Source organism: Martes martes (assembly GCF_963455335.1).
Source record: "Martes martes genome assembly, chromosome: 7".
Classification (NCBI taxonomy): domain Eukaryota; kingdom Metazoa; phylum Chordata; class Mammalia; order Carnivora; family Mustelidae; genus Martes; species Martes martes.
This window is the reverse complement of record NC_137894.1, coordinates 18,106,005-18,133,983: the sequence shown is the minus strand read 5'-3', so window position 1 is coordinate 18,133,983 and position 27,979 is coordinate 18,106,005. Positions and strand designations below refer to the sequence as shown.

At 53.1% G+C, this 27,979-nt stretch overlaps 1 protein-coding gene across 2 annotated transcripts in view; it reads right to left on the bottom strand.

Moving 5' to 3' along the window:
- Positions 1-24,022, bottom strand: part of ALDH1A3 (aldehyde dehydrogenase 1 family member A3) — a 37,033-nt gene extending 13,011 nt beyond the window's left edge. For both annotated transcript variants that reach the window (XM_080808871.1, XM_080808870.1), the window contains exons 1-9: positions 23,806-24,022; positions 17,979-18,083; positions 15,548-15,688; positions 10,864-10,993; positions 10,494-10,555; positions 7,792-7,920; positions 6,122-6,235; positions 3,792-3,894; positions 1,202-1,386 (exon numbers count right to left, since the gene is read on the bottom strand). In XM_080808871.1, coding sequence (XP_080664997.1) covers positions 1,202-1,386; positions 3,792-3,894; positions 6,122-6,235; positions 7,792-7,920; positions 10,494-10,555; positions 10,864-10,993; positions 15,548-15,688; positions 17,979-18,083; positions 23,806-23,904 — 1,068 coding nt within the window. In that variant the 5' untranslated portion in view covers positions 23,905-24,022. The remainder of the gene's footprint in view (positions 1-1,201; positions 1,387-3,791; positions 3,895-6,121; positions 6,236-7,791; positions 7,921-10,493; positions 10,556-10,863; positions 10,994-15,547; positions 15,689-17,978; positions 18,084-23,805) is intronic.
- Between the last annotated feature and the right edge of the window lie 3,957 nt (positions 24,023-27,979).

Sequence of the window (27,979 nt, the reverse complement as noted above, 5' to 3'; positions counted from 1 at the left end):
ATGGTCCTCCCCCTTCCCCGGCCAGGGCATCCCCACGGGATGGTCAAGCAAGACCTGATAGACATGGCCTAAAGTCATGCACTTCTTTTGCCACCTGGATCTGGGAGCCTGTCATTGAATGTTCCCCTCGCCTCCACCTTTAAAAAATAAAGACTTATTAGGTACCTTGAAATATTCACAATATTCATCCATTACTTCCATTTTCCAGATGAGGAAAGTGAGGTTTGGCAGGAGCTTGGGACTTCCACAGAGTCACAGAGCCAAACTTGTGTGGCTTCCCATGTAAACATGCGGTGCCAGTGCAGTGCGGAAGCAGTGAGCTCCCGAGACAGACACAAGTACAGAGTCTGGACACGTGATTTGCAACTTCGTGGCTGGGGCAGGACTTTGGCTCCCAGCAAAGTGGGTTGCTGTCGAGCTCTATTTCAATAATGCATGGATGGTCAGGCTGCCCTCTTTTAAATATTTATCCATCTGCTGTACTGCATAATTAGTAAGAAAGCGATACACGATGTGCCCTTTTAAAGAGGTTATTAAACCTCGCGGTTATGATCATTTTCATCCTGTCGTTAGTTTAGAAAACTGGGCCTCCAGAGACGTGCTCCTCCTGCCCAGAGACGCAGCCCTGTTCCCTGAGCCTTCTGCACTCCCTCTCCACTGGGATTCTTTGGTTTCTGACAGTGACCTTGTCTTACAGTGCACGAGAGCTCCAGGGAGGGCCTGGAGGCTCAGACTGTGGGCTCTAGGTACTTGGCCTCTGCCTGTACTTGGCTGCCTTTCGGCCATGGTTACAATCCCTCTTCTGCAGGGAGACCAGCCAGGTAACACAGCCTCTGCCCGAGTCTCTCTTCTGGGAATCCTGGTGGCTTAGAGACTGGACGGTCCTCTTGGCTGGAGGGCGCAGGCATGGCACCATATGAACTGGGAATGCCTCCCTCCTTGCCGGGGCCCTGAGCTTGGCATTATCAGCTGCAAAGAGCAAAACCTCTGTGTGTCCACTCCCGCTTTATAAGCCCACGGAGACCCGATGGGATGGCGTCAAAACGAAAGCAAGTGGAAGGCGAGGCAGCCTCCCTTCTGTTTGGGAGGGACCCGGGAATCAATGGAAAAGCACTAGAGCTGTAGGGGGCCAAGGGCCAGAGGGGCCGTCTGGTTCAGCCCCCAGAGGCACACTGCGGGTTCTGCCACATCAGTGGGTTACCTGTGGCCCCTGTTCCGTTCTGACGTCGAAGGGGTCTCCCACCGGACGCTTCTTGGCGTGCTCCACACTCCGCCTGACAAACTCGGCGTAGATCTGCTCCTCCACGAACACCCTGGAGGCGGCCGTGCAGCACTGACCTTGGTTGAAGAAAACTCCCTGATGGGCGCACTCCACTGCCAAGTCCACTGGATGGAAGGGGTGGCGGGGGCAGGAGGAAGCGATTAAGTCATTAGGGCAGGACGGGTGACAGCTGCAATGCTAATTGCCCGCACCAGAAAACAGGCCCCGGAACGGCCGCGTTGCAGAAATTAATTTTATTCCCGGCATTTCCCAACAGAGAGGATGGGAACAAGGATTTTCTGGGTGCACCCCAGTGTTGGGGGAAATCAGTCCCTTAGCGCAGGACTTCCTTACTCTAAGGACCACAGAGAGTTTGCACTCCCGGGTTCACCTGCTCCCGGACCTCCACCCCTCCCCCTTTCTGGAGGACCTGCATTCTAGAGAGTTCCAGAATAGTCTTCCGGAAGTAAGTACTGATGCAGGCCGACGGGTGAGAGCTAGTCCACCTTGAGTTTCCTTCACTACCAAGTCCTAGGAAGTCAGCTTCTTTTGCTTATTAAGGCTTAGTAACGTTAACTCCATGTAGGACAGATACGGGTTAAAAAGAGAGCACTGATTCTGCCTGAGGAGGTCTGTATCTGAACTCGAGAGCGGGCATCGGGTTAAAACCAGAAGGGTGCTTAGTAAGGAAAACCTTCGAGGCCGTGCTTCAGGGAGAAGAATGCTCAGTGGGGTATCGCTCACAGCTCACAGTGTGGTCTCCAGCGCTCCACAGTGAGCTGGGTTTTCTGCGTCCCCCCGCCCCCCTCCAAATGCACGCTGCTGCTTAGGAAATGCACTGGGCACACTTTGCACACTTTGCACTGGGCAAACACATGGCCCCTGCAGGGCACGGGCAGGCTATCCAGATGCCCCGGCACCGCTCTGGAGCAGCTCTGGGGAATGCTGCCCTCAGCTCTGAGAACCGAGACATTGCTTTCGAGCTGAATCTTCCATAGAAAGTCCCTGTAGGAGCAGGTAGCTTCCCAAGGATCTTGCCTGCCCTGCTCCGCCCCCTTCTCTGTGTCAATTTCAATCTGCCCCTTCTCCAAAAGAACGAATTCGTTTCCTGGGCCCTGATGGGAGCCATGAATGGTGGCTGCCGTGGTGGGTAGGGGGTGGGGGCACGTTACCATTGACATCGTGTGTGGATGCTAGTTATGTCAGGATTGGATTTTGCAGACGGGCACTGCCCAGATGAGGAGCAGGAGACGGCTCTGCAGGGCGTTCATGAGCCTTATAAAACCAACCCCCAAACAGGAGGGAGTTTGTGTTTTAGCTGCAGTGTTCTTCAGTGCCAAAGGAAGAAGAGGAGCTGAGGTGGAGACTGGGTGCCCAGATATGGTGGCACAAGGATGCGAAACAAGGGTCCTGGCTCTTCAGGACTGGAGTTTGGGACCCCAGATGTGGCAACAGCCAGAACGGCTCTGTGTGGTTCCAGAAACCAGTACCAACACCACCAAGGCTTCTACAAGGGAGCACCAGCCCAGGCGACAAAGGAGCCATCTGTCCTCATGCCCAGCTTCCTTCTCCTTCCCTGAAGCTTGCTGCCTCACCCGGGCCACTCGCTCTCCCACAGAAAGCCAGCTTCAAGGAGAGGAAGTGCTATCAGTCCTTTACACTTTAGCAAGAAATTGTACTAGGGTCCTTTTTCTCAGGGATATTTGCAGCACCCATCTTATCTGAGAGTGGAATGTAAAGATTTGTTCTCCATAAAAGGAATTTCTGGCACCAAGGGGGAGGTGAGGAAGGCTTTTCTAGAAGGTGCTTCAGGGTACCTGGGAAGGCACACCTTTTGGCAGCTGACCCTGTCAGCAGGAGAATGAATGCCCAACGTGGCCCTTCCTTCCCCTGGACATGGCAGCCAAGAATAGCATACAGTTTCATATCATCTCAGGAACCTCTAGCAAGACACACCGCCCCCAAGCCGCTGGGCGGGGATGCTTGCCCAGAGAAGAGGTGGTGGAGAGAGACAGACAGACAGACAGACAGACTAGGGGGACATTTTTAAGGGTCCTCTGCCACTGTCCTCTCGTTTGTCAGGCCTGAGACAAAGAAGGAAGAAACATCTCAAGTTTCGGAGAGGGGTGGGGGGTGATTCATGCCTGTGAGTGGGGAGCACCTGCCCAGCTCCTCCCTCTCCTGGCCTTCTCCCTGCGCAGGGGAGTCTGGAGAAGGATCTGGATCAGCTCCTTATGGCCCCAACTCTGCAGGGACAGGGAACACAAACATAATCCTGAAGGGCAGAAACAAGCAGCCCCTTGGCCCCCACACAGGACACGTATTTCCCCAAGGCAGCTTTCCATGAGCAATAAAGCTGGTGTTTTTATCTCATCTGCCTGCTTAGGACAGGACAACCCAAGGTGGATAAACATTGCCATTTTGTGTGTATACGTGTATCTCTTTCTCAGCTGGTTCTGAGCTTGCACAAGGAAGCAGGGAGAGATTTAAGGTCTAAGCCCCAGCAACGTCCGGAAGGGGAGACACTCACGGTCGGCATCTGCGCACACGATACAGGGGTTCTTCCCCCCAAGCTCCAGGGTCACTCTCTTCAGATTGCTCCGAGAGGCGGCTTCTTTAACCAGCTTTCCAACCTTCAGGATGAAAAACAGACCAGATGATACCTCGGCTGGGGCCAGACCTGGCCTGGATGTTCTAGATAAATCTATGGGTCTCCGGCCTCTCTGCCCAGGGGCCTTAGGCCTCTAAGGCTGCCTCCCCAACCCCCGGCCTCTCCCTGCAACTCCTCACGGATCAGACCTTGACATCACTTGGTCCGAGCCGCTCCACTTACAGGGGTGGACGGAACGGGAGCCTCTGGAAGGCCCCGCGATACGCCCACAGCCACACAGCTGGCTGGTGGCACAGCCGGCTCCTGGAAGCAGGCCGGTCCAGCTCGTCTGGAAAAGGGCTCGAGGGGACCAAGGGGCAGCTGTTCCAGTGCTCGCTCGTGGAGGACGGGGTTCCGCGGGGGCTCTTTGGTATAATCTGCAGGAACCTCCAAATTTATGGTAATAGGGAAGCTGACCTTCAGGAGGAGAAAGAGCCAATTCTCTGGCAACAGACTCAAGACCGAGGCTTCCCCAGGGGGAAAGGAGAGAACCGGTACATGGGGCAGGAACAGGACCCCTCACCGACCTCCTTCATGTACCCAGAGGGTCTCTTCTATCACTGCACACACTGCCAGAGTCGAGGCCCGGACCATCATACGGCGGGCCCCATAGACTCTCAGGAGACCGAGCCGCACACAGACGCTTAGAGCCAGACAGCCAGCAAGAGGCCGGGCTGGGCCCTTGGCCTGAGGCTGTTCCCCCAAAACTAAGGTGTGAGTACATTTTAAATATTGGCCAGCTCATAGGTGATGGAGTGCATGACGTTTGGAATAGTCCCATGGTGACAGGGATTGTCCCCAGAGAGCAACAGAAATAACACCAGGGACTGGTGACTCCCTGTGGGGTTGAGGTGGGCTTTCGTGGCTGGGTGCAGCAGGGGGACCTTGGGTGGGAAAGCACCCCCGTCCCCCTTCCGGAGATGCCTGACAGTTGAGCAAGGCCATGGGCAGAGGCCACGTTCTTGTCCCTGAGTTTGGCTACCCAGTGAGAAAACCACCCCCACTGGACCCATGCGGCAGCCCTAAAGGCACCTAGAGAGGGTTCGGGTGTCTCTGCAGAGAAGCCGGGCATGGGCAGGAGAAGGGACGAGTCTGCTATTGGGGGAGAAGACAGCTTGGGCTCCTGGCTGGACTAAATTTGTGGGGAGATGGTGGGGCGGGGGGGGACACTTAGTGCTTGGGAAGCATTTATTCGTTTCTTTCTCAAGGACAGAAGAATATGACATATAATTCCACACAGAGATGTGTGTCAGGGCAAAGGGAGAAAGTTTTCATCTCCCTTCTCCCCTATGCCCCAGGACCTGCACAGACGTGGACACAAGAAGAACTTCTTGGGTATCCTTACGGATTTCTCTCCGCACACACTTTTCCTCGTGGGATCATTCTGTAGCCACTTTCCCACGGTTTACTTTTTTGTGTGCTTCAAACTCAGACAGCAAACAGTCTTCCTTACTGTAATGGCTGTAACGCCCCGTACAGAATGGACACAGTATACGGGAAGACATGTCCTTGAGGGCTCACGAGAAGCCCTCTCTCTGACTAGTGGCTTTGAAACGGAATTTCTGAGTCAAATGTGGGATCGATACTACGATGCGGCCCTGTGCCTGGGGACTGCCATGGGGGAGTGTCTGTTGGTTTCCCACGGCCTCAGACCAGATTCTGATTTTTACCCTCTGACAGACAAAGACTCTGACTTTCACTGGAATTTGCGTTTCCCTGATGACCAATGAGCCAGGTCAAGCTTGTTGGACATTTGGTGTTTCTCTTCTCTGAGTTACCCACTGCCCCACCACTTAGAGTGCTTGTTTTTTTGTTTGTTTTTCCTTTTTCATTGATTTTTAAGGGTATTATGGATTTTAAGCCTTGGAGATCTGCATACATCATGACTGGGCTTCTCCCAGCTTGCTATGTATCCTTGAACTTCGATTATGACACTGTTTGTCCTCTGGATGTTTTACATTTTTATTTTATCTTATCTACTAATCTTTTCTTCTAAGGCTTCTGAGTTCTATTAGATACTTACTTAGTTTGGAAGCTGGACCAGTGACTTTATTTATTTGCTTTTTTTTCTTTTTAACTGATTGTTATGCACTGAAATGTGGCCACACTCAGGAGAAATAATCATAGCTCAGCTGCTCAAGGGAAAAGTTCCCAGGTCTCGGCTCAGACAGCGGCTGCCGCGTTGGCTGACTGTGGGTGAGGAGGGTTACCTCTGTGGACCCCGTGAAGGCGATCTTGCTGATCTGAGGGTGAGAGGAAATCGCTGCTCCCACTGTGGGCCCAAATCCCGGCACGATGTTGACCACTCCTGGAGGGAATCCGACCTGGATGGAAATCAAGGTGGCCATCAGTGGAGGAGAATGGACAGATGTCTGCCACAGACCGCGCTCAGGCCGAGGGAACCAGGGCTGTAGGATGTCCCCCCCTCTTTGGGAAGCCAGGGCCTGGGTCATGCAGCCACCCGAGGACCCAGACCCAGGTGGCCAGGGTGCAGGCTGGGCCCGGGTGAGGCGTACGTACGCCCTTCCTTCCTGGCAACACCTCATAACCCAAAAAGGGACTTGGAGCAAAATGGCTGTGAAACCCCACAGCCGAGCTCCATTCTGTGTGTGTGCGTGTGGCTCTGTCTACACGTATGTATTCTCAGGGAGGAGAGACACCTTGGTTACATCCTCCAAAGGCCCCTGCAAAATATCCTCTCCCTGAGCTTCAGCTCCCATTTCTTAAACCTGCCCCCTCAATGTTCCAAATGGCAATGCGGTATCACGCCCTCAAAGCTCCTGCTTGTTGAACCTGGGCCACACCCCAAGCTGGCATATCCTGAAGGCTGGGGACAGTCACTTCTTTCACATTCATGCTTCCTGCCCTGCTCCTCCCAGGCCTCTTTATCCACCAGGAACACCACAAATGAATGAGGTGGGGGATACTATTTAATAAACAATTTATTAATTTACCAACTCATGCAAACACACTATTTTAGAAAGGCAAGACTTTGGGACACAGTGCTTGAGTCTTTCGTTTTCCTAGGTGCTGTGTGTTCATGGCTGTGATTTTAGAATCTGTCACTCTCATTAATATGATGTAATCATGTCCTACATCCCCAGTCAAAGGAAAGTGGGAAACGGGCCAGTTCCTGGCGGCTGTAGCATTATTTCTAAGTAGTAAAGGTCCTGCTTCCCAACCGTATGAGCCAGCTGAGAAGTGAGAGGAATGGGTCTCTCCTCCCATCCCTCATTCCTTCCTGTTTCTTTTTTAACCTCTCGGCGACACACAAGCTGGGCTTGGCAGGGCTGAAGTACGATGCCAGGTGTGTCTGGAAGGAGGTGTTTCTTTGGGCTGCTGGTTTCCCAGCATGGCGGCTGTAGGGGGCAGGGAGTAAAGGGGACAAGACAATGGCCCGAGCGCAGAGCACTGGTAGGGAGGTTCGGGTGAATGAGCCCGGCTTGCCGCAGCCCCTTCAACGGGAGCTGGCAAGAGGACCCCTCCAGGAGAACAGCGGGCCATTGCCTACACCACAGAGGCCAGCCCCAAAGAACCTCTGACACTTGGAGGGACCCTCCTGCAAACCCTCCAGACAAAACATTTGCTCCTAAACCATAGGTCTGAACCCATAATAAGAGCTAAGTCTTCTCATTAGGATCCGTGGGAGGAATGGAGTTTCTTCTAGCTCAGTGACCACAAGCAGGAGAGAGAGCACGCACGCCTGCCAAGGGCAACACAGGGAGCCATTCCATTTCCCACTCAGCTGTGAGCCGGCTGGCACTGCCACGCACCACTCGGCTTGATGGGGCAGCTTTATCTGGTGACTGTGGCCTGGTTCCTAGGGGTGGGGATGTTATCAACAACACATAATATTTTCTTTCTTTCTCGGATGCCTTACCTCTTTGATCAGAGAGCCCAGATAAAGGGCAGTGAGGGGTGTCTGCTCCGCCGGCTTCACAACGATGGTGTTCCCACAGCAGATGGCGGGTGCCAATTTCCACACCAGCATCAGCAGAGGGAAGTTCCACTGGGGACAGAACATAGAGGAGCTTGGTGGGGGTGGGGGAGCCCGATCCACCCCGCCGCCCTGTCCTGGAGGCCCAGTTAGGTCTCCAGGGAGGAATTTGCTTTGCACGGTCTAGATTTGGGGCATTGGAGGTAATACAGGAGTGTGCAAAGATCAGACCTGCATTCCTGCCGTAAGTAGTCTTTGCAAAGAGGATTCTGCTGTAGGCGCACTACCTTCTCCTCTTAGAGGTTTATGATGCTATCAGCGTGTTAAAGGATCTGAAAAATACTGCAGGAATGAGGCCTGCCTCTCCTAAACTCAGCTATTATAGGATCTTTTTGTCTCTTGTAGTCTTTCAACTACAGAGGCAAGGATACCAAAATCACTGTGATAAGAAGCCTAACACAAGAGGTAACAGCCACAGAGCGTTCACTCTGTTCCAGGTGCTGTTCCAGCCACTGAATACTTAACTCATTTGATCCCTATCAATGCATATGAGATAGTCCTATTATCCCCTCCATTTACAGATGAAGCACAGAAGGGAGAGGTCACTTGCTCAAGGTCACAAACTAGCAGGTGAAGGCCGGGATTCATAGCTCGAGCCTTGTGTCCCCCGCTACCCTAGCCCTCCGAGTATCATCTTTGATGAGGCACAATGAAACCGAGCATCTCCAAGAGAGCAGGTACCTTGATGCTAGCTGTCCCCCAACCACTCCCATCCCAAAGCAGTCCCTTTGGCTCCTTATGTTCCAAGGATGCCAAACAGAGGAGCTTTCTGTGAAGCTATACACATAGGGCCGGCTGAAGGTAGCCACCTCGTGATCAGCGCTCTAATTTCTTTCCCAGCCCCATCTGGAATTCCGACCACGAGACAACAAACCTAAGATCCCAGTTTCCAAGGGCCAATGTGCTCAGCTAAATGATGGCAGGCATTGTTTTGGGGTACTCCCCACTAATGACTGGGGTCCCCTCTTCTTCCTGGACCCCCACTCCTTAGCATACAAATACCATCATCTCTCCTCTCTGACAAGCAAATCTGTACCTTCCCTTGGCTCTGCCACCTCCAGCAGCTCCCTTCTCTCCCCTCGAAGCTTCTTGGAAGAGCGGTGCCCACGTGCTTAGGTCCCCTTCTGTAAGCCCCAGCAATGGGGCTTCCCCTGTACCCCAAACTCCCCACACTGCTGTCGGCGAGCAAATCTAACAGTTGTGTCTTTTTTAATTGCTACGAGGGAGAGTACCCTATTGACCATAGTCTCTTTCTGGAAACGTATTCCATTCCCGGGATGCCCCTGACCCTAGCTGCTCAGACTTCTCAGTTGGATCCCCTAACAATGTATGGGATTTGGCCCCAGGCCCTCTTCTCTCACTCTGCATCCCTCTCTGGATGATCCATCCCTCCCAACCTGATGGGCAGGAAACTCCTCTGTCCTGACCACTGCCTGTGGGTGTCTCCAGCCCTCGCCTCTCTCGAGCCCCCAAGCCAAATATGCAAATGTCTGATGGGACCCTTTGCTTGTCTCTTCCACTAGCCCCTCTATGACAATCTGCCTAGAATGACCTTCATCGGTCACGGCACTCCACCCTAACCCACTTCTCCCCCAGTCTTCTGCAAATCTACCAGCAATACCATCCACCCAGTTCCAGCTATGACTCCCCTCCACCCCCACCCCCGACCTCTGATGAGACACTAAACTCCACCAGCTCGACCTCCTTAGGAGCTTTCAAATCCATGCTTCCCCTTGGCCTTCCAACAGGTCCTGTCTTACCATTTTTCTTGGGGCTTCCCTTCTCAGCCTTTTAACTGACCTGCGAGTTCCTCGGGGCAAAGGCTGAGCCCTCTGGCTTCATGTCCTCAGTACCTGGGACCCTGACACCGTGCCTGGCTCACAGTGGGCTCTCAACAGCTGGAGGAAGGGACACACGGAGCACACTTCCAGTCCTCTCTCCACGCTGCCGCCTGTCTGCACAGCCTCCTGCCCAGGTGCTGCAGTGGCCCGAGGCTTTCTCCAACAGATGGGCAGCATCACCCCATTCCCTGCTACCTGTCAGGCTCCCCACTGCCCAGTGAATAGAGTCCCAGGCCCTCGGCAGCCACGCCCTACTGGGTGCCCGGCCTGGACGACTGGACATGTGCTCCTCCTCTTCCTCACTTTGTCCTTATCTAAGTTTGGCCTCACCAGCTGTCCTGCTACTGCTTCCCCCTCCCCCACAGCCACCCCCCAGTAGCCCAGACACCTTGACACCCTCACTGGGGCCATTCCTACTGCTTAGAAGATCCTTTTTCCTATGGAATGACTTTTTCTCATCCTTCAAGGCCCTCTTAAAAGACCCCTGCCCTAGAGAAACTGGCATTCCTGAGCCCTCCGGCTGGAATCCACAGTGCCTTCTGCTGTGCTCCAGGAGTCAGCCCCGTGAGAGCCGGCACGGGAGCTAACCCACCCCGATAACTCTGAAGCACCCGGCCCCATGCCACAGAGAAAATACTCAGTTAATGCCAGTGTGACCGAAACACGCCAGAAACTGGTTCCAGAGGCCACCGGGGAGTGGGGTAGAATCTACATGGATCTATCTAGAAAAGTCACCATACTTACAGGAGTGATGGCCCCACACACACCTATGGGCTCATGCCTGGTGAAGCACACCACGTTGTCATCTGAAAGAGAGGTTACGTGGAGTAGAACATATGGGATTAATCTCAGTTGAGGGTTTTATGTTGCAAAAAGACAAGAAAGAAACCCAGAAGCCCACCAGTGTGTCAGCTCCAAATCTTGTCTAGTCCACAAAGAAGGGACATTTAACTCAATGTTAAAAGTAAAATTCCAAAGGAGAAATCAGGGAAGGGGGCCCCGAGGGGAGGAGTTGGGGGGAAACAAGGGTGCTCTGGAAAGGCTCCCAGGAGCAACGAGAAGACAGAGCCCCCAGGAGTCCCCCAATGAGGCTGCGAGGCCCGCGTTGGCTCACCTGTGGGGATGGTCCTGCCCTGTATTTTGTCAGCCCACCCTGCAAAGTATCTGAGGGTTTTAATACAGCCCTCCAGATCGATGAAAAAGGCGTGAAGGAACGGCTTCCCCGTGTCCATCGTTTCCAGGGTCTGCAGGGAAAAGACAGTATCTGTGTCACATGCAGTTTCCTTCTTTGCCATCAGGGGGTTAAAGCCGGGGGTGGGGCAAGAGAGCACAGTCGGAGGACACCGTGTCTGCCTTGTTCCGTGCGTCCCTTCCAAAAGCAGGCCACTGCGTTTCCCCCTGTCAGGTCTGTCTCAGACTGTCAAGGATTACTCTGCTTTCAAAAGTGCTCAGTTTGGGGGGCACCCGGGGGGCTCAGTTGTTAAACGTCTGCCTTCGGCTTAGGTCACGATCCCGGGGTCCTGGGATCGAGTCCCGCATCGGGCTCCCTGCTCGGCGGGAAGCCTGCTTCTCCCACTCCTACTCTCCCTGCTTGTGTTCCCTCTCTCTCTCTCTCTCTGTCAAATAAATAAAATCTTGGGGGGAAAAAAGTGCACAGTTTTGGGGGGAGGGGTTGGCCAGGGCATGGGCAGGCATCCCCATGAAGGAAGGCAGGTGGAAGGGTGATCTGGGGCCTCCCTGGGAAGGAAGGCATGGTGGCATTTGGTCTTCTGTCTGGAGCCCAGCTGGGGGACCCGGCCACGTGGGCTTGTGGCATCCCAGGGAAGATCTCGGGAGGTTAGCTGATTTTCAGGGGGGCTCTAGAGAGGACTCGCATCCTCTAATAAAAGGGGGGATGCTGCGGGTTCTTCCTTCCTGGCTGGGCTGACCAGCATGGCTGTGGAAAGAGCGACGGAGCCCCGAAGGGTAGAGGCACCAGCACAAAAGGCAGTGTCCTCCCCAACCGGGCTGCCCAAGCCGGATGCGCAGTCGGGAGGGAGCGGGCTCGCCCTCGGTGGTGAGGGAGGTGATTACCCAGGGCGAGTGGGCAGCCACTCAATGGCCGGGATTCTTTTCTATTTCCAGCCTGGGGTTTAAGAGGACCCCTTTGTCCCTCAGACAAGCGGCCCCAGTGGAGCCCGGCGCCGAAACCGCCTGTCATGGATCTCTGCAGGAAGTGGCCACCCGGACACGTAGCCTGGGGCTGGATTCTCCTTTTAGAGTCCATGTAGTGAGACGGTGACTCACTGGGGAAGAGAGGCGCCTCCACGTGCACCTGCATCGGCCTCATCTCTGACCCTGACACCTCTGGGTGCCCACACCAGGGTTAACAGAGCCAGGTGTCACCTAAGGTCACCCAGCCGGGGCACTGAATTCAGTGGCATCTAACTTCCAGCCAGCACACTGACTACTCCTTAGGCTGCTGCCCCAGGACATTTGCATCCGGGAAGACTGCAGAATGGCTACCCAGGGTGCTCGGAGTGACTGTCTCAGAACTTTGCTTCGGGGAGGAGCAGAGCCTTCCTAGGAAGGAACAACCACGTCCCTGAATGGCAGGCCATCAAAAAAAATCCCTCCCTGACTCAGTTTCTTCATCTGTAAAGGACAATAATAATAGTAAGAGTGGTACTTGCCTCATGGGGCTGGGGTGAGGGCTAGCATGGGACCTGCCCCCAGGAAGTGCCATGCTAACTGTTTCATGATGACATTTTTAGGCGGGATGACTATGATCATTATCCTTTTTGGCAGCTTCCTTTTCGGCGATCCTTATTGGGGGACACCAAGGAGACAGGAGTGTGCGTTGCTGAAGATGACAGGGCTGGTCTAGGTCTGGGATGGATCCTAAGCCCTGCAGGATGCTGTTCAGGGACCAAGTCAGGCCAAGGTAACATCTAGTACACTGTACTTCGGCTCTTACTGTTTCCAAGCTGAAACTTTTACTTTTCCACGGGAAACCCAATTGTGGCAAATCGTGCCAAAAGGTCCTGGCCCAGGCACTCCGGACAGTATCTGCAGATCTGTCCGTGGGACTGGAGGTTTAATCTTGGCCCTTTCCTGGGGTCAGATGAAGAAGAGAAAGGCAGAGGACCTTGGCATAGCGTTGTGCGGCACCTGCCTCTAGTCCTGGATGACTTCCTCTGGCTGGATAACCTTAGGTCCCTTAACCTCTATGGGCCTCAGCGTCCTCCTCTCTGAAATGGGATAATAAGTGGCTACGATAAGCCCGGCCCATGGTGAGTATTCAGCAAGCGTTGGCTAGCTTTCGTTATTAACTTGGGTGCATTTGCTTCCCGGAGTGACAAGACGAATTTGCCAGGTTGGTTCTACGGGAAATCTATTCAAGCGAATCAGGGTCATAACAGATTTAGACAAGAAATTCTTTTTAAACACACACACAAAAAGATTCACAGATGACCAGATAGGGCTCAACCTGAGAAATCAATCGTTAGCTACCAATGGGGACTTTAAAACAGTTATTGGGGCTGGACCGTGAGCAAACCACAGCTGCTCCCGAGTTTACTTCCCTTGACATTTGAAGAGGAAAAAATATGCCTTCTGAAAAATTAACACACTATAACCTTCAGATAGGAAAGAGTGAAGACAAGGGCCGAGGGAACCTGCCCCGAGACTCAGTGACTGTGCCAATATCTTAAAACGAGGAGGCCCAGAGATGGGGCTTGGGTGGAAAAGAGAGTAAGCGGGAAGAGCCCCTATTTGGGGGTTTCCAGAAAGAGCACCCACAGAGCCAGAGTCTGGGCCCCAGGTGCCTCAAGAAGGAGGAGAAAGCTAGGGCTGCTGGATCCCTTCACATCTGTTTTTAAACATCGAATACAGCAGTAAATACGGAGCTTTGTCAAAACCACTGAGCCGGCAAGAGAACATGATGGAAAGAAGCACTTCGCAGCATGAAAATGCAGGAAAACCATATCAAGGTGGAGGGCGAGGGTGCTTTCCTATGATGTGGTCCCGGTTTGAAAAACCATATTTGCCAGTAATTCTCTCGTTCCTTTCATGATGTGGCAAAGAGCTGGATCTTATTTCTTGTGGGCAGCGAGGTCCCGATGGCAAGAGGCAACTCGCTCCATCTGCGATCGCGACTCAGTCCCGGCCAGGACCGTGGGGCGGGCTGAAGGCAGAGGTGGCAGCCTCGCCACTAGCTCCCACAGATGATACTGACACTTGAGGACAGGGTGGGGAGGGGTGCCCAGGGCACATCCTCTCCCGCCTATTAGTCCCCACGGACATTGCAGACTGATGAGCTCATGCTGGGTGAAAACAGAAATGTTTTTGAAAAAGCCAGTCTGGCAGCTTGAGAGTTGAGGCTGGCTTTCGTTGCAGGAAGAAACCAGAGGCTCCGTGGACAGAAACGCTGACCCCGGGACGGAGCCACCCGTGCCCGGACGTGGGGGCAAACATGCTGGCCTGGCTGGCGGGGTGGGAAGGAAGGAGAGCTGAGCTCCCTGGGCAGACAACTCCCAGATACAGAGCTCCCCCACTGTCCAGCCCCCAAACACACATCCAGGCACAAAAACAGTATCAGCCTCCCGGATGACATGGTCTCCAGGAAGGGCGCTACTCTACGGCTCGGTCCAGACATCAGATCAAGAGAGGAAAGAACCATTTGTTCAAATTGGAGGCTGAAAAGGAGATGTAGTCCCCCTACCCACTGGGCCGTAAGGTTTGGAGCAATTTTTCCAAACAGGAGCCCGAGAGCCGTGGGAGGGCCGCGTGTGTGGGTTGAGAAGGACCTCGAGGTAGGAGGCGGGCCTGGGGTTTCCTCTGCTCACTCATTGCAAGACCAGAGGAAGGTCTTAGGATCCCTGTAAATAATGCATTTACAACCTATAAATGTCTTCACAGCCCGGTCTGGCAGGAGCGACCCAACATCACTGAGCAGGCTGAATTCCCATGCCTATTCTGCCACGTGGGAACTAAGGTGCCTAGAAATTACTGGCCAGGAAGGTATGAGGCTGGACGTGCAGCATTATTATGAGGACCGGTGTTCCTAATAATAGCTATCATCTAGTTAGTGCTTACTGCATGCCAGGGACTCTGCTAAGGATTTTAAATGGATCATTCTTATACCATTGAAAGATCATTATTATTTGTATCTCCCATAAAGAAATACATGCTCAGAGACGTAGAGCAACTTGTCCAAAGTCACACAGCTAGTAAGTGACAGAGCTGGAATTCGAACTGAAGTCTCTCAGAGCCTGAGGTTTTACCTTGCCCTCACCATCACTCCACTGCCCAGTTCACGGGTGAAACAGGGGTAATTTCTGAGTTCTATGGGATCAGTGTTTTCTGTGTTAACAGGCGGCATCTATTTTAATAAGTATTCAAAAAAATATATACCAGCCCATTAAACCTGTAACGTCACGGATTTTGTCACCTAAGATGAAGTTCAACTTAATAGTAAAAGATATTTCATGTATCAAAAAAAAAAAAAAGTTAATTTCCTAAACATACAGGCAGGACCAGGATATGGCCTAACTCATCTGGCCGGCTGGGACCGTCTGGAGTATTGGAACCACCAACGCATCTGAACTTCCTCCAGGCAAGTTGGAGTCTGACATGAAGTCTGACTTCTAAAGGGAAAGGGTTTGAGCCGGACGGCGTGGACACATGCCAACTGTCAAAGAGCTTTACCTCAACATAACTGACATACGGCTCCACACAAAACCAGGGCCCTGGGTCTCCCCCAAACCCCGTGGGCACCGGGAGGTTCCGCCCCTGCCCGCCCCTGGGCATGCACTCACAGCCAGAATGGCGCGGTCCCTCTCCACGAGGTCAGCCAACTGATGCAGCAACCAGCCCCGGCCCAGGGCATCCAGGCGGCGCCAGGGCGAGCCCCTCTGGAAGGCGGCGTGTGCGGCCTCCACTGCCTTGTCCACGTCGGGCTGAGCGGCCAAAAACCAGAGAGAGTGTGTCACCTTGTGTCGCAACCGTGTTTTGGGAGAGTTCAGTCTTTCTTCACTTACAGAGAACGGCAGAGACCCGCGTCCATCCGCACAGCAGAGGAAGGTAGCAGCTAGGCTCGAGACTGCTAAGCCCCCCGTTTGGGGCTTTCAAGTGACTTTTTCCTTCTTTATATCTTGGGTCTTTTTCAACATTTCTACAATGGCCAAGTATGAACTTTCCTTCTGATTATAAAAGCATTTTAAAATAGCTTGCAAGACTACCGACCTTAATTATTTTTCTTGGTGACCCGAGTAGGAAAAGATTTTCCACTTGCTCGCCGAGTTTGGACACACGCACACTCCCACAGTTCATCAGTTAGGTGGGACATGTCTGTCTCAGCATTTTATTCAAGCCGAGGACTGTGGTCCCATAGTGAGAATGGGGCATGAGCGCTTTTGGGGATCTCGGAACTGACCACATTGGAAAAGTCTACAGACAGGGAGGATCTGGAACTTCTCTGTCTTCAGCCTCATCTCTACTGCCCCCACCCAACCCTGCCTTGGGGCAGAAGGGTTGCACCGTTCCACCGGCAAGGAACTGGATTTTCTGTGCACCCACAGAAGAATTACAATGGAACCTTCTTCTTAAAAGGCAAGAAGTGAGAATTGTTTAATGTCACCCATTCTTACTGCAGGAAAATGAGTTCGAGGCCCTGGTTGCTGAGGAACAAAGCCTCATCCCCTAGGTCCCTCCCCCAGGTCCCTCTGAGCCTCACTTCCCTGGGGCAGTACGATAGGCAAGGGCTGCCCAGTGCAGTCAAGAGAGACACCCCACCAAGACTCTGTACCTCCAAAGCAAGCTCGGAGGCAAGTGAAAGCTTTGCAAAGGAGATATTACAACTTTGAGTTCCTTGTCCCATGCTCTGGGGGTGGGGGGAGGCCTGGGCCTCTCTAGCTGAGGGGGACAGGACCATGTCTGTTTGTGGGTGCTCAGAGCAGTCCCCCAGACCAAGGGAAAAACCAGAGCCTGGGGCAGGGATCTCATTCTCCTCTTTGATACCTGGGTCCTGCCCTTGGGAACCACCCACTGGGAACCCTGCTCCACACCTTGGCCCCCCCCCACACCCCAGTCGCCCCACGTCCTCACACCATACAAAGACGAGCTCCTCGATGCTATTATCTCTGCAAACAGAGCTTAGCTTGAAGCACTGTGCATGGGAGGGTCTGGATGGGTGAAACCACTGCGTGTTTACTGCCTGTCACGGAACTCTCACCGGTGGGATCCAATCCAAGTCTCTTTTTGACATGTCTTTGACCTTGTCCCCATTCAACATTACCCCTACACGTTTCAGAATGTCAGATGATTATTCTAGGGATGGAAGAGAGGATTAGATTTCCCTTCCCTCCTTAGAGAAGTTTTACCTTCAACCTTTCCTCTAATGGCATGTATATTTAAAAGATACTTTCTGGCTTTGCAATTTATCAAGGACACATCCAGAAGTCACATATATATATATGTATACATATATATGTATATACACACATATATGTATGTATATATGTATGTATATACACACATATATGTATATATACACATACATATATACATATACATATATATGTATATATACATGTATATACATGTATACATATATGTATATGTATATATATGTATGTATGTATATATACATATATGTGTGTGTGTGTATATATGACTTCTGGATGTGTCCTTGATACATTGCAAAATATATATGTAGTTGTGTATGTATTCATATATGTATATATGAATAAAGTTATAAAGACTATAGCTATCCATGATCCCTTCAGGTTCTGATAGAAAAGAAATCTGGTGACTGCACGACATTGTTAACCTTGCATGACTTGGTTAGCAAGTCTTTTTCCCTTCCAGCCCTTCTCTTTCAAGTGTCTCTTGCCAGAATGCGGCATTTGGTGAAACATACCAGCCGGAAATGCTTTCTGGAAAGAGGGCTTCGGGCCTCCAGGTTCAAATCACTGATAAAAACCTTTCGTTTAGCCACGTGATGAGGATCGCTGAGGTCATCCTTATAGATGGGGAAACTCTATCAAAGGAGAATGACTCTGCAGTGGCTCGTCCCTAATTGATCCCATTCTGGGCCACGTGTGTGAAAAGCAGCAAACTCAGGTCCCACCCCCAGTATGGGCCAGGTCTGTCTTAGAGCTGAGCCAAACTGCCTCCTTATCCTCTAGTTATCTGTAATTTAATTACTTGGGAGGGGGGGGTGGGAGTGGGGGTAGGGGAAGCACTCACCTTATCTCCTTCTTCTACTTCACATATTTTTTCTAGAGTTGAAGGATTATACGTGGCAAACTTTTTTCCACTCTTGGATTCGTGCCATTCATTGTTGATGAATATCTAACCAGGAAAGGAAGTTGTAATGCATTAGGGCTTAAATCAAAATCATATCATTCCAACATGCTGAGGACCTTAGGTAATGTCTTGTCCTCCCCCCCCTTCCTCCCCCCTCCCCATTCTTTTACAGATGGGACCAGGGGAGGAGATGGAGTCACGTGCCCAACCAGGAACACACTCGGAATTAGAATCCAAGTCTCCTGACTTCTAATATATTTTCAGAGAATTACTTTTTGTCCTGATGAAACTAAAGTCATTTAGAATTTTTCTAAATATCTTGTCTCTCTTATTTATTTGTTTCAAAGATTTTACTTATTCATTTGACGCAGAGAGAGAGACAGCACAAGCAGTGGGGAGGGCAGAGGGAGAGGGAAAAGCAGGCTCCCCGCTGAGCAGAGAGTCCACTTTGGGGCTCGATCCTAGGACCCTGGGGATCATGACCTGAGCCGAAGGTAGCCATTTAAATCATTAATGTGGATTCACCAAGAAGAGTCGAGTCAAATAGTTAAAGGGTATAAGTTAAATCCTACACCCTCATCGAGTTTGGGGGGGAGATCAAATAGGTTTATACATACAAAGTGCCCAGGGATCTCCTGACCTTGAAGGATAGGTCAGTAATGAGCACTCCCTTCCGTTTCCTCCCTGTTGAAACCCCCAGCTGGATTGCCAAGGAACTAGCTCCTCCCCCATTCCCTTTAAAAGGCTTATTTTCATGTTGGGCTTAATAAAAGCTTGTGTTGGAAAAGAAAGATAAGCTATCTGGTCTGGGAAATGTTCTGGTTGTATGAACAGATGTAGCAAATAACCGTTTATATCTAGAACCAAAGAATTAATCCACAAAAATCACTTCGTCGGGAGCCTCCATTATCTAGAACACAGCTGAGAAGAAGGACGTTAAAAATAAAAACAAGGGCGCCTGAGTGGCTCAGTTGGTTAAGCATCTGCCTCCCACTTAGGTCATGATCCCAGAGTCATGGGATTGAGCCCCACGTAGTGCTTCCTGCTCTGCAAGAGCCTGCTTCTCCCTCTCCCTGCCACTACCCCCTGCTTGTGCTCTCTGTGTCAAATAAATAAATAAAATCTTTTTAAAAAATAAAATAAAAAGATATCGTGAGCGAACTAAAAGGAATTCACAGAGTTCCCACGCTGAGAAGTGTGTACTATTCATTCTTCGCTTACTCTTACTGCTAATTGCCCTAAAAAAGTGCCTCATTAGGGGCACCTAGGTGGCTCAGTGGGGTAAAACCTCTGCCTTTGGCTCAGGTCATGATCTCAGGGTCCTGGGATTGTGCCCCACATGGGGCTCTCTGCTCAGCAAGGAGCCTGCTTCCCCTCCCTCTCTGCCTGCCTCTCTGCCTACTCACGATCTCTGTCTGTCAAATAAATAAATAAAATATTTTAAAAAAAAAGTGCTTCATTCAAAGAAAGGGCCTTCAGAAAAAAAACAGGAACAGAGGTGACAGATGATACACAAAGCATTCTGACAACGTGGAGGTCCCGGCTACCCAGAAGACAGCTGATCTGTGGGACAGGCTGGTCATCACACCCCATCATGGCGTCACAAAGACCCCAGTCACAGACATGAGTAAGATGCTTTAGAAGCATTTCCATCAAACAAAACGCCATCGACAATTTCTAAGCACACACCTAGCTCATCGAATTCCATTTCTGTACCTATATGCATATCATTTGCTTCTTTTTGAGTCCTTTAAAAGAATCGTGTCCCTCCAAGGGCTAATTTCAATTACTGTGAATTTTATTCATTTGGAACACTTGACTTCCCAGTGATGACAGATGAGAGAGTGTGGCTTGGTTACGGTCTCCGTCCTGGGCTCTCCTGTAAAAACTCCAAAGCTTCCCAGGAAAGAAACTCGCTCTGGGAAGCTGCTGGGGGAGACCGTTTTGATCACTCTCCCTGGAACGCAGGGACGGCTCAGCCAGGCAGGGACAAAGCATGGAAGGCCGGTTCTTATGGGGCAGGTGGGCAGAGGCACCCTGTCCCCCGTGTGGAATCCAGAGCTGAGAGCATCCCTTGCCCGTAGGATGTGCCCATCCGACTTCTGGAAGCTCAGTGCCTTCACCATGAGGCCAGGCCCCCAGGGAAGCACGTGGAATCGGCCAGGCTACAATTACAGGTTTATTCTTCCAGCTGAAACCAAATCCAAGAGTTCACTCTTGCCATCCAGCAAGCAATCGCTCAGTAACAGCGAGAAATTAATAAGTGGAGAAGAGAGGTTCAGTTAGGGTGGGGAGGGAAGTGCAGCCACAGAGAGAGGCCCATTTGTCGGAAGATGAAATTTCGTGGGTTAGAAAATACAGACCATCAGTGAAAACTGCTGATTCTAGATCCTTCCTGGTATCAATTCCAAGGGGGAGGGAAAGTGAGAAGATGGTAGAAGAGAATATAAATAAGGAGGATGGAAACAGATTGCAACGATCAGATGTCTGTTATACTTCATCCCCAAGCATGTTCCTCCAAAAAAAAAAAAAAAATTATTTGGTCGGTCATGACATTGATCCATAGTCCCTCCTAACCAGCAACTTAAAAAAAAAAAAAAAAACCAGACTTCTCAACTCTGACCATATTTTCCCATTGCGAGGTTGCCAATTTTGCAAAAATTTTTCTCTGTATACTACGCTGGTAAGTAATCTTGTAAGTGGTTTCTACTGTTGATTTTCTCGCCACTAAAACAAAACAAAAACACAAAGAAGGGGTCAGTAAGTGTGGCCTACCAATTATGCTGCCTGGACTGTTCTGAGCCCCAGTTGAGGATAATGGATCCGGAAACAAAACAAAACAAAACAAAACTGTGCTTCTTGACTTGTGAATTGGTTTCAGATAAACCTTACAGAGGTATAAAAATTAGGTTCCGGGATTCACATTTTACTGAATGAGTGGAATGGCATGTCACCCAGGCTGAGCCGGAAAACCACAGCCTCTCAGAGGAGCCGGGTGCCCGGGGGGTGGGGTAAAGATGGCGGCCACACAAGTGAGGTCTGCTGATGCCATTTACAGTAACTTCCACCGGACTCCAGCTAAACCTGAAGGAGTATGTTTTCAGAACAGGATATTGGAGCGATTCGTAGCTTTTATAAAAGAGATCAGAAAAACGGGTGTTTGAGTGAACCAGAAAGTCTTACAGAGAATCTCTGTGACTGGAAGACATTCTCTAAGGAAAGGAAAGGACCCCCCTCACCCCCCAAAGTGAAAGAGGCTGCTATCCTCTGAGATCTGGTGGGGGAGGATACCAAAGGGGATCCGTCCCCCCCTGCTATCGGAGTCACATAGCAGAGCCCAATGTTAAAATGAGAGAACAGGGGTGCCTGCGTGGCTCAGTCAGTTAAGCGGCTGCCTTCGGCTCACATCATGATTTCAGGGTCCTGGGGTCCAGCCACGCTTTGGCCTCCCTGCTTAGTGGGGAGCCTGCTTTTCTCTCTCCCTCTGCCCCTCGCTACTCACTGCCACCCCCCGCCCGTGCTCACTTGCTCTCTCTCTCGCTCTCTCATAAACAAATAACATGAGAAGAAATGAAGAAGTCCGGACAAGGTCATCCTTCTGAAAACCGGACTTTGCTGGGAAATGGTATCCCCAAGACTGTGGCTCAGACCCACCATTTCTGGCGTGTTCTCCATTAGCAAGAAGCTCCATGAGTCAGGTTTGAAAACTAACAGGACTTTACGGGGCTCACACTCTGCACCCCTCCCCACTGCCGGCTCCACTGTCTGCCCCCAGGTCTCGGTTCCGCAGTTCTGGCTCTCCTGCCTCTTTCCTAGGCCCTGTCTGCTGCCTCTCCAGCCAGAGGCTCCCTAAGCATTGCTGGCTGGGGTTCCTGTCCCTCAGCCATCACCACACAAGCTGCCTGCGGCCCACAGCTCCTGGGGTAGGCCTCTGCGGTGGTGGGCTTGAGGGCCGGGAGCAAGGACAGAGCGGCTGGAGGTCTCATCGCCTCTCCCCAGCCTTAATCACACAGCCACTTCTGTTCCACTAGAAGAGGCGGCACCCAGCAAGACCACAGACACTGGTGGCTCTGTGAATCTGCTAAGATCCTCCTCTCCATCCACTTGCGAAGGGCCACAAAGAATTGCAGAGAAAGAAGGAAACTTCCCATAAGTGGCTGCACTGCTTGGATAGGACTCAGAAAGATAGAAAGGCAAAAGACAATAACATAGTAATTTCTGGCTTCTGTAGCATTAAAAAAAACCCACAAAAACCTTACAAAACAAAAATAAAACAAAACCGTACCACCACCACCAAGAGGCCATCACCAACAGTATAACAGCCTGAAAAGAAGTAGGTACTCTGCTGGCCGTTCCCAGAATTGGTGATTGGAATTTTCACTCTGAAGCTGATACCACTACGGAAACTACATTAAAAATAATCTCCAGCGTTTATGGCGAAGTGTCTCTGTTGATTACCGAGCCCTCTGAAAACAGTTAATTTAAATGTCATGTGATCAGAGGCAGAGCCGACATGAAGTGCCAACAGACCAAAATCTGAAGGCCACACATAGTGACCGGCAACTTTCTCCGCTTGATTAAAACTATTTGAGAGACATAATTGCTACTTTTGAAAGTAAAATTGATGGGGAAATTTTCTCAGTGCTGTGTCAGCTGGAGTTTGGGGGGGGGAGGGTTATGGATAAGATGCAAATTAAAAAAAAAAATTAAAAGGAGGGAAAGTTGGGGAAAGAGAAGCCAGCCGAACCTCGGCTGGCCAGCGACCCGGCCGCGCTCCCGGCCCTAGTCCATAGCCTCCGGAGAGCCTCCGAGGGTTCTCCCATGGGACGCGCCCCGGGCAGCCCTCCTCAGCCTGGGCTCCAGGCCTCGCCATCTTCCTTTCTGCCCTAGGCAGGTGATCTCACCGCGTTCCAGACGCTCCAGCCTCCCAGCCCAGCGCAAAATAGCAGAGACTCCATGGTGCGCGGCGCGCTGCGGCCTGGCCACCCACGGCTTCCCAGGCCCCGGTTCGGAGACCATTGAGAACGCAGTCTCTGTCAACACCAGGGCCGCGGGGCTCCAGGGCAGTTTCATCTATGCTCACCTTTCTACCCGCCCTGGCTCTACTGGTAAGGTAGGTAGGCCAAGCACGGAAGGTACGACGTCCCTCTTGTGCTCGCGATGACCTGGTTCTGGAATCTCCAAGTCGCAGCTCCCCAGTGCAGCCAGAGCTCTCAGACCAGCTCGGTGTTCTCAGGCACCTTCAGACCCTGGCGAGGCCCGACCCGTTGAGCCCCGGAAACCCTGCCGCAGGGCCCGCGGGGAGACCAGCGCGCCAGGGGCACGGCGGCCCGCACCCCGGCTAGCCTTGCTAGCGGACCCTGCAAGGGCACGTCGGGGCCGCGCCGGCGGGCGCCCGGAGCCGCGCGGGCGCTGCGCAGCCGCCCTCGCCAGGCTTGGAAGCTTAAAGCGCGGAGCCCCGCCGCCCGAGAGCCCGTCCGGGAGCGCAGATCGCCGAGTCCCCTCGGGGTGCGCGGCGGACGCGCTCCCGACCGGGACGTCCGGCAGCGCCGGACGCGGCTTCGAGAGGGCCGGCCTCGGGCGGAGAGGCTCCCGTCACGGGAGCGGGGGACGAACTCGGCTGAGGGCGCGCTGCCCGCAGCGCCCCGCACCCTCGGAGCGGGGCGGCTGGGCTCCCCGCCTGCTGGCTTCTCGTCCCCGCCACCCTGGCCAGGACAGCCCAGCGCGGAGCCAGGCGACCGTCGAGTGGGCTGGGCGCCCGCCTCACCTGGGTGAACTTGACCTCCAGGTTGCGGACCGGGCGCGGCAGGGCAGGCGGCTTCCTGTCCGGCTGCCCGTTCTCCACGGCCCCGTTGGTAGTGGCCATGGCTCTTCTGCGCTCCCCGGCCCGAGGCGCCCGAGTCTGCGGCGCTGGCTCTGGCCTGGGTGGTGCGCAGCCTGCTCGCGGGGTGACAGCTCCGCGCCGCTTTATGGAGCGACCCACGCCTCCCGCCCAAGGGGGCCGTCTAATTGGCTGCAGGACCGGAGGAAGGGAGGGCGGGCGGGAGGGGAGGGGGCCGGCCTGCCTCACCCCACCCCGCCCGCCGCCCCTGCGGGAGCCGGGCCACCCCCCGCCCGGCCACCGCGCCGCACGCTCCCCCGCCCCCAGAGGCTGCCCTTGGAGGAGCTCCCCCGAAGCGCCGCCGGGCCCCGGAAGTGCCAGGGCTCGGGCAGCGGGCCAGGGTAGGGAGCGGGGGCGCCGGGGCCACAGCGCCCGGCTTTCTCCCCGAAGGCGGGCGAGCTCGCCCCGCCGCACCTGCCGCCCCCTGCCCGCCGCCGCTCCGCGCACTCGCCGGACTTCGGTCGGCGCGCCGCGCTCCGGGAATGCGCTCCCCCGCGGGGGGGGGCCCCAACCCCGAGCCGCATCAGGGGCCGCCGAACCCGCCCGGGCGGCCCTGCTTCGCAGCCCACGTGCCTGGGCCTAGAGTCTGGCCGCCGGGTCCCAGCTCTCAGGACAGACGCCCGCCTAGCGCCCCACTCGGCCCCTACTGGGACCGCCTCCAGGGCCAGGCTAGCCCAGATGGCCCGACTTTCCCCGTGGCCCTGGGGCTTCACACGCCAAGGGCCAGAAGGCTGGGAAAAGCGTTTGGCCCTTCCTATGCCGCGCTGGGCCTCTGACCTCAGCAGGCGCAGACTACCCTTCAGCAGGGGCCCTGGGCGCAATTATTTTGACTTCCAAATGCATAAATTATACGTCAATTTAACAGAATGAAAAAAGAGAGAGAGAGAGAGAGAGGAAGCACAAGAGATCTTTGCGGCTTTGCGTTTTAAGAGTTGAAGCTTTTGTCCAGTAGGCTGCTCATCTTCCCGGGGAAGCAGAGGCCTGTCCCCTCCTCTCCTTTTGCCCTTTGGCAAACGCTACACCAACCCTAGGGACTTGCCCTGGGTCCCATCTGAGACATGGCCGTGGTTTCTCGTGCTTGCCATACCTCAGGTTTCTGGAACAATGATGTGGGGCACGAACTGAGCAACAAAAGCATGGGTTTAATCCCCAGTTAGGCTCAGCCCCTCGTCCCGTTTCCTTCTGTGAGTAATCTCAACTGGCGAGACCGGAAACGGAGGCACTCCTCGCTGTCCCGACGTTCTTTCTGTTGGTTTGACGGTCATGGTGACCATCTCTGTCCCCAATCTCCCTCCTCACTGCAGTACTACTGGGTGTCCTTCTAGATAGTGGAGTAAGTAAGCTTTGAAACGTTTGCAAACCCTTCCTGGGATCACCCGCCCACTGGGGGTAAAAGGGTCCTGTGCTGTTATGGGTTAGAATGCACAGGTGAGGGAGAGAAAGGGGGTACGGGGTCCCCTGCCTTGATTAGCACTGACCCGCATCAGTGAGTCTGCCTTCGGATGCCTGCCGTGTTCACTAACACTGATGAGTCCCCGGGGGCAATGCTGCCTCTTTTCTTCAGTGGCTCCTACCCAGTCCCCTGGGTTCCCTGCCCTGCCTGACTGGCCCGTGGCCCCCATTCAGCTCTCTTGGAAACACGTGGGCGGATGTCTCATGTCAGGGCTCCTGGCTGGATGCTGAGCCCCAGCATCTGGGTGTCTGAGCCCACGGAGGCCTGCGGGGTCCCACAGCAGATTCTCCCTGCCCTGAGTGCCAGGACCCAGGCTGGTGGGGGCACCAAGCCGGAAAAGGCTGTAAGTGGACAAGCTTTCTAAGGGAACTCCTGTTCTAGGAGTTTCTGGAGGATTCCGAGTGGTTGAACTTATGTCATTTGTGTTGGGCTTAAAAACAAATCTGAAGCTTTGTGGAGGAAATTCTGCTAATAACCGCTGGATGGACGGGGAGAAGCAAACAGGGCGGGGACTTAGAACTGTGTTCTCCTAGACAGCGGAGTCTATTTGCTCGAAGGTAGACTGCTGCTGTCTCGCTCGTCATGAAATCTGGAAGAGAGGCCACCTCAACTGCCACCCAAAGTCACTCTTGTGACCTGTGGTATCCGGGCTTGGGAACCAGTGGCAATGATGCCGACCACCTCACCTGCAAATCGTCCTGTTGACAGCCACCCACAGGGTCCTGGGAGCTTGGGATGGGAGTGGGGCCCTCAGCCGGAGCAGGGAACTCCCAGAGAACAGGTCGGGAGGATGAGCCTGCTGCCAGGCTTGTCTAGACCAGCAGGCTACCGCTGCTCCCGTCTGGCCACCCAGTGGGAGGGATGAAGGCAAGATGCTCTTCTCCCCATTTTACAGGTGAGTAAACAGAGGCATGCAGACACTTGCCCCAGACAGCAGCAGCCATGCAGGAATCAAGGCCAGACTGTGTGGGGGTGGGTGGGGCAGACTGTGGAGGAGGGATTTTTCTTGCCTTCTTCTGTCTGCCCTTCTTCTCTCACCAAGGTGAGCACCTGTGTCCCACACGTCTGGAGCAGCATAGAACGGAGTGAAGGTCTGGGTGCAAAATGGTGGCCACATCCCGGGAGGCTGTACCTTCCTTAGGGATCAGACCCTGAGGTCCTGACATCTGAGGTGGTCACCGCCATTGCTAAGAGAGGAGGAAGGACCCTTTCCTTTCACAGTCTGCTGCTGGGTATCTGCGTGCCAGAGAGAGTGCCAGAGAGAACACCAGGGCACCAGAGGCCCAGCCCCTTCTGCCCACATCCCGGGGCTAGATTCCAGCTGTGTTTTCTTGGGTCGGACACTTCATCCCTCTGAGCTTCTCGTACTTTCTTTGTAAAATGATCTCCTTCCCACTTCGGTGTTTGGGGAAACTCAAGCGAGAGAACGGTGCAAAGGCATGCTTTCTAAACTGTGAAGTGTTGTCTAGATGCTGGTTCTCCGTTCTGCCATTCTTCTTGGAGACTGGTTTCCTCTCTGCAGACTTTTCTTCTGGGAAGTTCGCAAGCTCCCCTGGCTTCTCTGACTTGTGGAACCGTCTCTGATCCGCGGTCGCTCTACTAGTGTCATTGTAAAAATACTCTTTTTATTTCGTATTCAGCTCTGTGGGGCTGCTACGGTCTGGCTTCTTGGCGTATCTCATTAGGAGTCCGAGACAGTGCATGTGGAGGGGTTGGTTGGTTGATGAACACCGAGTAAAAGGAATCGTGAAGAAAAAACTCAGATAAAATTGAAGTTAGATGACCTCTCCACCCCTCCCCCAGCATTGAAAGCTCCACCTAATTCCATTTTAAACTCATAAAACATTGAGGGAGATACGGAGAGTCTGTAGCAAATGTAATGAATAATGATGGAGATAGTCATGGATCCCACATTTTGTTATACTTCATTTCAAGTCTCAGCAGGGGGGCCCAGAGATCTCTTGAAGGTCCTCAGCATCCCCATAGCCGGTGGGGAGCTGCAGAACTGCCTCCCGAAGACCACTCACCTCACCCAGCATCTAGACGTCAAGGCCAGGCTCTGGAACCCCTGGGTGTTCAGAACACTTTCATGGAAAGCCAGGCTTCTCATGGGGACGGTGGTTCTCAGAAGTTGGGAAGCAGGGTGCCTCAGGGCAGGTGACCTAACCTCAGTTTTCTTGGCTATAAAATGGGGTGAGAGGTGCCCTCGAAATGAGGGAAGACGGTGGGATGCCTGGGTGGCTCAGTCGCCGGTGCCTTCAGCTCACGTCATGATCTCAGGGTCCTGGGATCGAGTCCCACATCGGGCTCCTTGCTCAGCAGAGAACCTGCTTCTCTCTCCGCCTCTGCCTGCCACTCTGCCTGCTTGTGCGCTCTCTATCTCTCTGACAAATAAATACATAAATAAATAAAATCTCAAAAAACGAAATGAGGGAAGACGAACGGTACTGCCAGCATCTCCCCGCTGGTGTCGATGAGGTAGCTTCCCCCTTTCATGTGAAGTGTTCAGTGTGGCCTCAACTTGACTTGAGTAGGGAGCTACTTGGCTTTCACACTCACTACAAGTCAAGGTCTGTGAAGATCGCTCTCTGCTTCTCCATCATTCTG